This window comes from Erpetoichthys calabaricus, chromosome 4 (genome assembly GCF_900747795.2).
Source record: "Erpetoichthys calabaricus chromosome 4, fErpCal1.3, whole genome shotgun sequence".
Taxonomy (NCBI): Eukaryota; Metazoa; Chordata; class Cladistia; order Polypteriformes; family Polypteridae; genus Erpetoichthys; species Erpetoichthys calabaricus.
This window is the reverse complement of record NC_041397.2, coordinates 66460939-66474171: the sequence shown is the minus strand read 5'-3', so window position 1 is coordinate 66474171 and position 13233 is coordinate 66460939. Positions and strand designations below refer to the sequence as shown.

The 13233-nt window shown below is 40.5% G+C and overlaps 1 protein-coding gene across 3 annotated transcripts in view; it reads left to right on the top strand.

Annotated features, from left to right (window-relative positions):
* The window catches only part of dnajc3a (DnaJ (Hsp40) homolog, subfamily C, member 3a), a 60558-nt gene extending 47325 nt beyond the window's left edge, over positions 1 to 13233 (top strand). For all 3 annotated transcript variants that reach the window (XM_028799551.2, XM_028799553.2, XM_028799552.2), the window contains 5 exons: positions 117 to 222; positions 634 to 754; positions 6377 to 6509; positions 7215 to 7363; positions 7881 to 13233. In XM_028799551.2, coding sequence (XP_028655384.2) covers positions 117 to 222; positions 634 to 754; positions 6377 to 6509; positions 7215 to 7363; positions 7881 to 8038 — 667 coding nt within the window. In that variant the 3' untranslated portion in view covers positions 8039 to 13233. The remainder of the gene's footprint in view (positions 1 to 116; positions 223 to 633; positions 755 to 6376; positions 6510 to 7214; positions 7364 to 7880) is intronic.

The window sequence follows — 13233 nt, the reverse complement described above, 5'->3', positions numbered from 1 at the left end:
GATATAAGTAGATTGAGATTTACTTCACAAAAATGTAAACCCACTGAGGCACTGCGCAGTGTTTTACAGTTCAGTAATGATCTATTCATAGAGGTAGTTTTTCTTTTTCTTAACAGGTATACTGAAGCTATAAATAAATATGAACTTGTTATGAAGACAGAACCGAATGTACTTCATTATACAATGCAAGCTAAGGAGAGAATCTGCCACTGTTTGTCAAAAGTAAGAGTTTGAAATATACCTCAGAATTTAGTATGCATAAAAAACTTCCCACAATCTTTAACTCATTTTTAATATTTATTTTTTTTTAAGTAATGCTTTCATTGTGTGTATTCTGATCTAACAAACACAAGTAACCGAAAGCCATTTTCCTCTATAATAAATGCTCTGAAAGAATTAAATTCATGAGATAATATTGCTAAGAAGTTGATTGTTGCATAGATTCATTTGATCTTTGTAAAACTCGAGGTCCTCCTAAACTGCGTAACCTGGAAGCCATGCAGAATGTGCCCAAGTTAATGTGCCATGAATTAAAATAATTGGATAGTACTGACTTGATGTAGTTGAACTTTGTTTTATATCCCCCACCATTCAAAATGGAAATCAAAATTCAAAGCCTTTTTTCTTTGCAAGAATGAAGAGACACTTGAAGCAATCAAAGTATGCACAGAAGTTTTGAATTCAAACCCTCAGAATGTGAATGCGTTGAAGGACCGTGCTGAAGCGTACATTCTGGATGAACAGTACAAAGAAGGTAAGAGGTGTAGCTTTCATTAGCTTGTAATAAACACAACAGTCTGCCGTCATGGCTTGTGATGCACGACCTACTCATTGGTAGACAGGAGGAGAGAACTACATGAGCACAAATTTTTAACTAATTGTCAAAGTTAAGCAATTTGTCACTGTTACTGCATTCTGTCTTCCTATAGCAAATGTAAAAAGTGTCAAATCAAAAACCACTTTCAGCCAAATACTACTAGATGGCACCTGTTGAGCCCAGCAAGCAGACACATTTGAATTAGTGCAGTACATTAAAGATTAACTGTTTTCACCCAAATTTGATTAACTTTTAAAACATATTAAATCCTTAATCACTCATCTGTAAGATTTACTCAAGTAGTTTAATGTAAAGAATTCCTGGTGATTGATTCATTGATTTATTTATTTTAGTATTGTAAATCCAGGTAATAATACAGGGAATTTAAACCAGTCAAATTAAGCTCAGTGCTCTGATAACTATCTTATAACACAATGATATATTTGGTATATTATGCCGCAATGAGCAAGTTTAGCGTATTGTAAATTTTAGGTAGCAGCGGTGTGATGTACTGATAACCTCCTGGGAAACTCTTCCCCCACGAAGCTCTGTCGAATCTGAGAAAAATTGTCAGAGCATTTTCACTTTTTACAAAATGAAAAATTGTCAGTATTGCAAATGGGAAAAAAAACAAAATGAATCACTTTTTAAGAAAGGGGGAGAAAAAAGAAAACCAAAAAACTGATTGCCCACTTGTTTACCTGAATGTGTGTGTGCTCTTTACAGTGATATTTACAATGAACCATTTTCATCCATCCATTATCCAACCCGCTATATCCTAACTACAGGGTCACAGGGGGTCTGCTGGAGCCAATCCCAGCCAACACAGGGTGCAAGGCAGGAAACCTACCCTGGGCAGGGCGCCAGCCCACCGCAGTGAACCACTTTCATTGCAATTCATATACAAGGGAAATTTTCCCTTCATCTGACATAACTGAAGCAATTTTCAGTTAGCAGTAAATGAACTTCCCGGCTGCTGCTGGATTTCCCTGAAGGAGCTAAAACTTGCTGTGCACATTCTCAAGTCGGAGCCATGGGGTCTGATGCTAAGTTGAAAGCCATCTCTCATAGAAAGAAAATATTTGGGCTTTTCTGACAACTCCTTCAGTGTCAGAGATTTGAGGGTAAAATATCTTAAGGTCTGAGACCAAGGTGAGGAACCGCAATATTTATTCCAAAAAATATGTTTGGTCGAAAGCCAATATATCTCGTACCACGGGGCTGCTCCTCTTCAGTTACAGAAACTTCAGTTAGTATGGAGGCCAAAACTCAGAACTCCAATTATCAACTTATTTTGGCATCACCTGCAACCATCTGCCAGAACGCTGAAGGTTATTGAATTTCATCTTTCTAGTACAGAATCTGAAGCACTTGTTGGGTTAATCTAAGAAGTGGTTTAAGGAACAAACAATCAAAGGTTAATTAAAGTGCAGAAAGACAAATTGATTGTAATCGGCTTTACCTCACTACTAGCACTCAGACTTATCTTGCTCAACAGCAGACTCCAGGCCCACCTGTTATAAGTAAGTGGGTAACTGATGTTCTACACTATTTAAAATTGGGGGAAAAAAATTAAATCCTCACTTAGAGGATCTATTCAAATATACTGTATATATACTGTATACAGTCATATGAAAAACTTTGGGAACCCCTCTCAGCCTGCATAATAATTTACTCTACTTTCAACCAAATTTCCTAGGAACATCTGAGTACTGGGGTGTTTTCCGAACAAAGATTTTTAGTGAAGCAGTATTTAGTTGTATGAAATTAAATCAAATGTGAAAAACTTGGCTGTGCAAAAACTTGAGTCCTCTTGTAATTTTGCTGATTTGAATGCATGTCACTGCTCAATACTGATTACTTGCAACATCAAATTGGTTGGATTAGCTCATTAAGCCTTGAGCTTCATAGACAGGTGTGTCCAATCATGAGAAAAGGTATTTAAGGTGGCCAATTGCAAGTTGTGCTTCCCTTTGACTCTCCTCTGAAGAGTGACAGCATGGAATCCTCAAAGCAGCTCTCAAAAGATCTGAAAACAAAGATTGTTCAGTATCATGGTTTAGGGGAAGGCTACGAAAAGCTATCTGAGGTTTAAACTGTCAGTTTCAACTGTAAGGAACGGAATCAGGAAATGGAAGGCCACAGGCACAGTTGGTGTTAAACCCAGCAGGTCTGGCTGGCCAAGAAAAATACAGAAGCGGATTATGAGCAGGATTGTGAGAATGGTTACGGACAACCCACAGGTCACCTCCAAAGACCTGCAAGAACATCTTGCTGCAGATGGTGTATCTGTACATCGTTCTACAATTCGGCGCAATTTGCACAAAAAACATCTGTATGGCAGGGTGATGAGAAAGAAGCCCTTTCTGCACTCACACCACAAACAGAGTCGCTTGTCGTATGCAGATGACAAGCCAGATTCATTTTGGAACAAAGTGCTTTGGACTGATGAGACAAAAATTGAGTTATTTGGTCATAACAAAAAGCACTTTGCATGGTGGAAGAACACCGCATTCCAAGAAAAACACCTGCTACCTACTGTCAAATTTGATGGAGGTTCCATCATGCTGTGTGGCTGTATGGTTAGTTCAGGGACTGGTGCCCTTGTTAAAGTCGAGGGTCAGATGAATTCAACCCAATATCAACAAATTCTTCAACTTTGTGACTGATGCTTGAACATTATCTTGAAGTTATGCAGGGGTTGGATGTTCCAGCAAGACAATGACCCAAAACACAGTTTGAAATCTACAAAGGCATTCATGCAGAGGGAGAAGTACAATGTTCTGGAATGGCCGTCACAGTCCCCTGACTTGAATATCATCAAACATCTATGGGATGATTTGAAGCAGGTTGTCCATGCTTGGCAGCCATCAAATGTAACTGAACTGGAGAGATTTTGTATGGAAGAATGGTCAAAAATACCTCCATCCAGAATCCAGACACTCATCAAAGGCTATAATGTCATATATTAAAAGGAAGTTGCTACTTTGAAAGCTCGGCCAATGATAAACAAAAATCCAAAGAATTAAGAAGGGTTCCCAAACTTTTCATATGACTGTGTGTGTATGTCACTTTTTTGTCATGCTTTAAATCAGGCTTATTTTAAAACCTACATATATATGTTTGGTATAATTCTATTAGAATTTATCGAACTTTAATGTGATGTTGTTAGATTTTCAGATTCTTATTCCGTTTTTAAATTATAAACTAAAAAATATCAAGAACTTCTGTCCCGTGAGACGAGACTTTGTGTCAAAAGGTTTAACCACGCCTGGGGCCGGAAATAAAAGACAGAATAGGATAGCTGCTATACAGGCTTTTAAATTTTCGAAATGGTGCACAAGGTGCAGATTACATGGCACGGCAGCAGAAGCAGCAATCCAGCAGCCGATCAAGCAAAGAGGAGGTAAAAAAAACAAAAAACAAAACTGTATTTGTTTCCCATTGTATCACCGTTTAAGATAGGGTCTCAGAGGAGCGACTGTATTTCTTTGGGGTGCGTCCAGCCCCCCTCTTTACAATGCAAGTGGCAGAGATGCGAAGTGGCTGGTGTGTAGTGCAGGCCGGGGGGTTGGCGAGCGAAGCGAGCAGGGGGGGAACCCCTAGTGTGTGTGTGTGTATATAATATATGTATATGTAATTTTTTAAAATATGGTAAGATCAAATAAAGCAAATCTTAGAATATGCTTTTATATTTTGGACTTGTTCGAATGGCTTTAACTTTTAACCTGTGTTCTTCAGTATTTTACTCCTGTGAGTATCGCCTGCAGACAGGAATAGTCCTCAAAAAAGCCTTTCTTCGATGTATGTATTGTGATTAAATTATTATTGTACAAAGTATGTAGAAATATACTCCTGCCTTACAGTCTGGTGTTCTCTTATTATTTGTGGTGTTAATTATAGGAGAGTGTTTCAAGTGCCAAGGGTTTGTTGGTAAAAACATGATATGTAAAGAGGAAGAGCGGTTTACTCAGCAAGCTAAGGCTAAAGTTCCATTGTCAGGAGTTTGCTGACGTGTTACTAAAGCCCGTCCTTCAGCAGCTTAGGGTGCAACATAAGGTTTCACATTGCAGAGGGTGCCAGTCCATTGGACACAGAGGAGTGTTTTATAAGATGTCTTTACTATCTGGTGTCTTATGCCAGTTTTTCTTGTTTTAGTGTGATGTTTTCTGGCTTTAATTCTGAGTATCAGAGTGTTTCCTTCTTCCCTATAATCTCTGGTTTTAGTATCTCTTGAAATACGTTTGCTGTAACACAATGCTTGCCTTCCCTGTACACCCCATCAAGGTTGAGTTTGGGATACCTCTAGTCTCTTAATAGACCCCAGTGGTGGCACTCCACTTTTGGTGAATGTTGCAGTTCAAAAGGCACCGACAATCTCCAGTGTACCCCAGTGAATCCCCTTTCTTAGGCAGAGAGGAGGTCCCACACAGAGTTTTTTCCCTAATTGAGTAGGGACTTGAACCCTTACCTGGAGGAAGACATAGGGGACTTGAATTCTAAATGTAGTCCTCTCTCAAAACCCTAGTATAATGGACCGCTGCAGTGAAATCTGCAAAAGCACTTTTTTTTTTTTTTAAATAGCACTCACCATGAGTTCCTGTTTTATTCACCCATCCAGCCTAACCGGTCAACATGCCAGTCTCCCAGCAGGAACGTCTTCATCAGCCAGCTAAGTCCGCGTCAACTAGAAATTTCTCTGGTGATCCAGCTTACTGATGAGAAAAATCCCCAGATCTGTGACAATGCAGGGGATTGCAGTGAGATGAGCACATAAGTTTGGTTTGGGCACCAAACTGTTGTGGAAAATATAAAATAAAGAAGAGTCTTGAAGCATCGTTGCACTGTATGTGAAATTCAAACACGGCTGTTGTTTATTTGCAGCTATCGGTGGAACCCCCATGTGTCTTCTTCAAAGCATCGTGACAGACTGAAAGCTTCTTTTTATCAGCTGGGTTCATTTGCATAACATGTTTCAATCTATTTTAATTTTCACCAGTCGGCTTTAGAGAAATGGGATACTCCAGAAACACACCTTTTGAATTAAATCTCATCAAAGTCCCAAAAAACTAGTTAACCATATTAAAAGTCCTAGGTATAGGAAATAAGACTTATAAGATATGTAAACTGTTCTCCCTGAGCAAAGCACAACGTTTAATGTTCTATCGACGTGACATCACTTTCGAATCTACAAGTGAACTCGGGGTGTCGTAGCTTAACAGGCCGGCAGTTTCAAGGCAGTGAACCTCATTCAGTAACTTCATTTGTTACTTGGGAAATTCTGGTCGTCTCAAGACCACGTTGGTTATTACCGTAATCGTGTGCCTTTCTCGCCTGATGTACATCATATTCCATGGGGTGGCTTAGACAAAAAGAGACTTTTTTTTATCTATCCAAACCATTTTCCAGTAATTTTAAATTTAATTTCTTTCTTTCACATTACAGTACTATTTTTGGTATGTTTTTGTCATCTTCTGCTACTTATTTATCCATTGGCCTTTGGCTTTAGGATTAAAAGGTGCTTTTTAAATGTTTGTTTTTTTTTTCTTCTTTTCCTAGCTGTGAAAGATTTTGAAACTGCTCGTGACCACAGTGAGAACGATCGTCAGGTAACTGAAGGTTTGGAGAGGGCACAGCGACTTCTGAAACAGTCCGAGAGGCGAGACTACTATAAAATATTAGGAGTGAAGAGGTAAATGCTAAAGTGCTAGGTGGGTCTACATTAATAAAGCTGACGTTTACTGGCAACTCTTGCTTAACATGCATTCATGGTAACTTGCAAAAAATAGCACCCTAGTTACTGTAAAGAAATGTTGAGAATCCGTCTGTACCCAGGGATGCCAAGAGAAACCGTGAGAACAATGAAGCAAAGTCCATCTAACATAACCAGTTAATGAAGCCATTTCAGTTTTAACCTCAGTCCCCTCCAAATACCTGGATGTTGCCCGTTCTTTTTTTCAAACAAACTAAGAGAACAAATCCATCTGAGGCCAAACATCGTGAGATGGCATCAATATGATAAGCAGCAAGCAGACTTTATTTACCTAATGAAAGATGGCAGGAGTCTGCTGCTGACTGCCTTCAGAGTTTGCTATTTAAAGATGTGTTTTAAACCAGCTACAATAGGCAGATGACATGTTGTACAACAGGAAAACTAGATCTTGAAAATTACACATTCAATTGCTTCCCGTTTAATTCATTTTCATGCCCAGCAGGAAATTGTTAAGACTTCCACATTTAGGAACAGATTTCCTTTGTTAGCCGTTTGAAAGAGAGATTGTTGAAATGTGTTTTTACTTCCTTAAGTGCAAACCCTCGGTTCAAAAGATGGCCTTGGTGTTGCAGCCTGTTACATATTCTTGGCTCTAATTCACCTAATTCTGTTTGAAAAATTCAGAAATGCTCAAAAGAAGGATATTATAAAGGCTTACAGAAAACTAGCGCAGCAGTGGCACCCAGATAACTTCCAAGATGAAGAAGAGAAGAAAAAGGCAGAGAAGAAATTTATTGACATTGCTTCTGCTAAGGAGGTGCTCACTGATCCAGGTAAGTACACCCATGGGAGTTTTAACATAGCAGTTGTTATTTCAGAATTCGTTCAAAGTTTTGTTTTATGAAGCGGACAGCACTGACATGGTTTTGGGAACTCCAGAGGTTTGAGTGTATTTCTGTAATTCTCCTCTACAATTTCAATGCTAAAGAAGTGGGAGTAACCCCTTTGGGATGTTCCAGATCCACTCATCCATGTCGGATACTCCAAGGTCTCCACTATCTGAAGGTACATCATTTAGCTGCTCTTATTAGGGGCTGCTCACAATTGTGTCGGAGGACCTTGGGCTCAAATGTTGGGACCCTCTTACCTCAAATTTGTGACCATTTTTGACTTTACGTGTTGTCTGGATTTCTTTTGCTCATTTGAACTTTTTCCATACATATAGTTTGCATAACCGTCTCGCTTATATTTTCAAATCGTGTGTGTGGTTCTTTAGATTTATTTACTGTGTGTGTGTGTGTGCGTTTAATATATATTACAACTTTTTTTTTTTTTTTTTTTTATTTGCAGAGATGAGGAAGAAGTTTGATGCTGGAGAAGATCCTCTGGACCCAGAAAGTCAGCAAGGAGCAGGTGGAGGTCAGCACTTTTACCGGAGCTGGAACAACTTTCAGGGATTTAACCCTTTTGGCTCAGGACCTTTCAACTTCAAATTTCACTTCAACTGAAACGGAAAAGCAGAAGGGTAGAGGTTGGAGTGGGACCCCTGCTCCTCTGTTTTGTTCCAAATGGAGGGTCATAGCTACACAAGATGCAATTTAGAACTTCCCTCAATCCAGGCTTGCTTTGCTGCTTGTGTGAACCCTTCTAAATAACCTAATGTTTTAAAGTGAGTGAATGGTGAGGCCAAAATGAAGACTTTTGACCTTTTTGCTGGTTGCCTCTGTGCTGCTGGCTAACACTACTGCTGTGCGCATCTCGGTGGATGTGTTTCCAATCAAAATAAGTACGAGTTAAAGCTGCTTTATTTATTATAAACCAATATTTTGTGAGCATAATTAACCAGCCCTTTATAAATCCAAGAGAATTGTTGCACTAGCTACCCTAGTTTAAATACTGTATGCACCAATCCCCTTTCAGAAAGCTCCAATGGTGACAACAAAGAGCGATCCTTCCAAATTTTGCATTATTAAATTTTGCACACACACGGGTCTAAGTTAACCACAATTAAATCGGCATAAAAGACGTGAATGTTGGATAGACGTGAATTACTTGTTACAGTTGGTGCCACACATCAGTGTTTGGATACTTTAGGTTCGAGGATAACTGGAGCGCAAGTATCTCAGGCCGGAGACAGCCATGCCAGTCTTTGTTGTTAAGTGCGGATATTCTGTCTGTCTTGGAGAAAACGTACTGAGGCTCTGATGCAGGCAGTACATTTATACCGATTCTTGTATTGTTGTACCACTGGCTTATTAAGAAACATATTTTAATTTAATACCGATAATATTCACAAAACAGAGTATGGAGAGAACTACTATTGTAGGTGCTCTAACTACCGAATTTTCTTTTTGTAGTAAATCTGCAGCTTACATTACTAATAATTCAGTCTTCTATAGAAAGACAAAAGAAAAAAGTTGTGGCAACATTTAAATGAATTTGAGGAGACACAATTATGTAGGACTCCATGGAAATGGTACCAGTTTGTGTAATTCCTGTTGTCAGACTTGAATTATTGTGAGGACACGTCATCTTGGTGTGTGTCTCTCCTGTATTGACGTCATTGTATGTGTGACCATCTTCAGTTTGTGGCTTTTTTTTAAATGATGCTTTAAAGGTGAGTAAGGTCATGTCAAAAAAATATGAATTTATTAAGATTTATGGAAATGAGGCAAAATGTGTTTTGTTCTCGGTCCTTGTTGGTTTTCCAACCAACTTAAATGTGTGTCCCTGTGTTTTCTGTCACACTCGTGCGATTCTCCAAGTACAGTTCTGAATCCTTGTGTTGTATGTTGAAACTGGGCAAGTATGTACAGTATTAGTAAGGTTTCCACAGGGTCCACTTCCGGACTGTGTGTGCAGCGTCCTCACACACTTGGAGCAATTCACAGTATGACTTACTCAGATGTTCAGAAATGTACAATTGTATGTCTGGCCATGCTGTATTAGCTATTTATTGCCAAATATCACAAGTGTTAAGTAACAGGAAAGTTATAATACTTAGTGATAATACTTAATGAAAACTGTTTTTAGAATTGAGGATTTGGGAGGGCCCACTTCCAAAAGGAAACAAAGTGTCTAAAGAATTGTCAGTTGGTTCATTTTGAGCACTTTAATGATAAAGTATAGTTTTTTAATGAAGTTATTTAATTGTAATTTTAAAATTCCAAATTCTAATCATTGTATATGGTACTGGGTTCTTATTGAACCAAATTTTCATGCCTTGGCAGCATTGAGGGTTGTTTTAGTGGTGCGGATGCACCATTTGTTGGTCTCCTTAACTGTAGTTTTTACTTCTGGGTTGTCTTGAATTTAAAAAGCTTTGTAACACAAGTAACTAAATAAAAAAGTGAATACCTCCTCTTATTAATAGCTTTAAAATCATGATATAAATAACACAAAGGCAAGCTCCAAGTGTTACCATTTTTGGATCTCGATGTTTTAGCATTTCTTGTCCAATCTCATTTTTCTGCCTGTCCTAGGAGGTTTGGCCCAGCCCAAGCCTTTTGGGGGGGTCCGCTCTTGCACACACTCGCCCAGCTAGATTAACACACGACAGTCTTTCAGTTGTACCCACGGAGAAATCAATCCGACTCCACACAAACAGGATGCTGGCAGCCCTGACGTTACATAGGATAAGGATACTAAAGCTACCATTTGTTTCATCAGGGACCGATCTCCTGTCCTGTGCGTTGAAGGATACGTGTGAATGTGTTTGTGCTCAGAGTTGTGGTCTAACAGAGCGGACGCCCCACTGTTGTGCGGTGCTGCTTGACACTCGTCGTAGGATTGTAATTTAGCTCCGTGTTTTCTTGTTAACCGAGCGCCCTTCACTGAAGGTGATCTCCGAGTGCTTATTCACACCTGTAACAGTGCGGTAAACAGTAATAAGAGAGCACCTGACTTCGGCCATAGGATCATCTGGCCAGAGGGCAATAGAGAAGAATGAAATAAAAACTCCAGCTAGCGATTTTGGGGGTTCGAGTGTTTAGCAGTAAAACTTCTAGCTAGCCTAGCCCACATGGCTGCCCTCTCCTGGAACTCCTTAAGTGTAGAATGTACTTAAAATATCCTCTCTTGAGATAAATAGAATTTTTCCACAGAAGCTTAAGAAATATAACAAACCAACAACACTCTAAAATACACACAGAATTAAAAAGGGAGAAATCTTTGGACTTTGGTAAAGACAGCAGTCACAGCGAGGGGTTCTGCAGGCGTATCGCCGTTGGTATGAAGGAGCCCCCGTAGCATTTCTCGACTCGCTTCTGCTGAGTAATCCATTGGCCAACATTCGGCGTGTCATAGAGGGGATGTGCAGTATTATTGAGAGAGGCTGGCGGTTTATCTTCATTCTTTCCTCCACTGCTATGTCAGGAAGGTCCCGAGTGCGTCCCACCACAGAGCCTGCCTTTCCAGTCAGCTTGTTGATTCGGTGGGCCTCTCCTGAATTGATGTTACCAGCCCAGCACACCATGACAGAGTTCTAGAAGAGGTGAAGGATGTCACTACCCACGTGTATCATGAGAGGTGTGCTGTAATCCAAAGCTACATTGTGACCCTGTGAAAGTATCTGATGCCAAAGCTTCTAAATTACTGATCTCACTTTTTGTGCCCAGGAGGAGGAGAACTGCAAGCGGACCTGTAAGCCATTCCGATTTACCGCCAGGCACATAGAAGCCTACATCTGACTGTATCACTACACTACCACGACTAGATTTACGCAGAAGACACAAAAGAGCCCATTCATCAGTGCCGGCGCCATGCGTGTCTGGAGTAAACCGCTGCAGTGCTGCCTCATCTGGGGTCGGCTCCTGTCTTGTGCTTGATGGGCTGCAGCCGACATGACCCTGAACTGGGTTTGTGACAGTTTAACAATGGATGTCGAGATGTAATAAGCCCAGCTAGAGTGAGAAGTGAACCATTTATTGCATGCCATGAACATTAAAAATTTTACAACAGATGCTGGAAGACGGCATGCTGTGTCAGCTGAATGGCGAGAGCAGCTTTAACACTTCAGATGCAGAATAGCTGCTGTCCATACTGTAGTTAGAGGTGTGAAATAAGCGTGTTTTCTATTATAAAACGGAACATTTCTTGGTGCTTCTTAATCCGTGTGCCTGGCATGTGAACATGCGTGCATTTAGGCTCTGTATTATGAAGTCATTGTTTTTCTTTAGCTAGTGCTGTGGTCCTCCAATCTCGTCTCCATAAGAAGCCATCCTCATGGTTAAGAGTGCATTACCAGGGCTTTTTAAAATGGCTTTCTACCTGAAAAAATAGCAATCTGGCTCCACAGTCCACCATCATGTATTCTGTGCATAGTCTCACGCCGAAGATGGATACCTCAATCCATCCATTGTAAGAGCTGCCTCCTTCCATTACAAGCTGAACGGTGGGATGTCCGCCCATCGTACACTCAGTCTGGGCCTGTTTATCGTTCCCAGTGAGGGCAGCACACGCACCTCTGACCGTGTGGAGGGATGGCTGGCCAGTGCAGACCCATTTGAACCAGGGAGACGTGTCAAAATCCAAAGGGCCACTGCAGGCAGAAAGTGGATATCCAGAGTTCCTTCAAATACTTGAATCGGTTTCTGAGTTAGGCTCGGCTCGCCTGAAATGATTTCTCCCAGAGTGCTCCTGGAGGGCTGCCTTTGACTTTTGTGCTGTGACCGGTCTTCTCGTCCATTGTTCATGTTCTCATGATACACCAGCACGGTAAGCCGGTCTTCACGGTTTGTCATCTTCATTTTATGTGACATTTGTGCTATTGAAGGATGACATTTTTAACTGGCACAAAGTGTCCTTGTGTGTATGCGACATTTTTATATGATGTAAAACTTTTTCCTTCTTGTTCCTAAATTTGTTTTGTAAAAATTCATATTTAAAAAGATTTTTGTTTTTATTTTATACATGCTGGTAGGTTGTATAATAGAATGACACAAAGGTCAAATTGAATTTTTAAATGATAATATGTTTATATACCTTGTACAAAGCACCAGCCGTACCTGTTTTGACTTTGCAGTCGCCCTGTAGAATGAAACGCTTACAGTAGAACTGTAATCCTACGTCTGCAGCTCATGCTAAGTGGTCCACACTGTCCATGCTGCTGCTGGCCACAGGACCACCCCACCCTTTGTAGTGCGCCCTGTGCTGGGCCTGGAGGACCCCCAGATGACCCCTGGACAAGTCCTGAGCAGGGCAGCAGTTGGCCGGTTCTTTTCAGTTGTGACAACTCATCCATGTCTCATGTACTGCAGCTCACGTTCCCTGCTGCACACACCCGTCATCCGGCGTACATCCCGGCCATTTCAAAGTTAGCACAACATCTGCTGCTTCTCATTTGAAGCCCACACTTGATTGCTGAATTAACAGTTGCTGCTGTGATTACATTCTTAACAATATGGAGCTGCCATTGACATCACTGTTTGTCGTCATGCTATGTATCGGCTAAGGGGCCATTAAGGAGGTTTTGGGGACTTGGAGGAGTTTATTTCATGTTCCGCCTGCCGCTGTGGTGGATGTTTGTCACTGTTGGGATCAAAGCCGTCTCCCTGTGATCTGGGGTTCTGTTTTAGAGAGTTCCAGATTGGAAAATGCAAGGAGCTAAAAGCCTGTGAGCTGTAGGTATACTGCTGTCATGGGGACCCACCGTGTTGTTTCCTTGAAATGTAAAACAATATCTAATAAAGACATTTATTTTTAA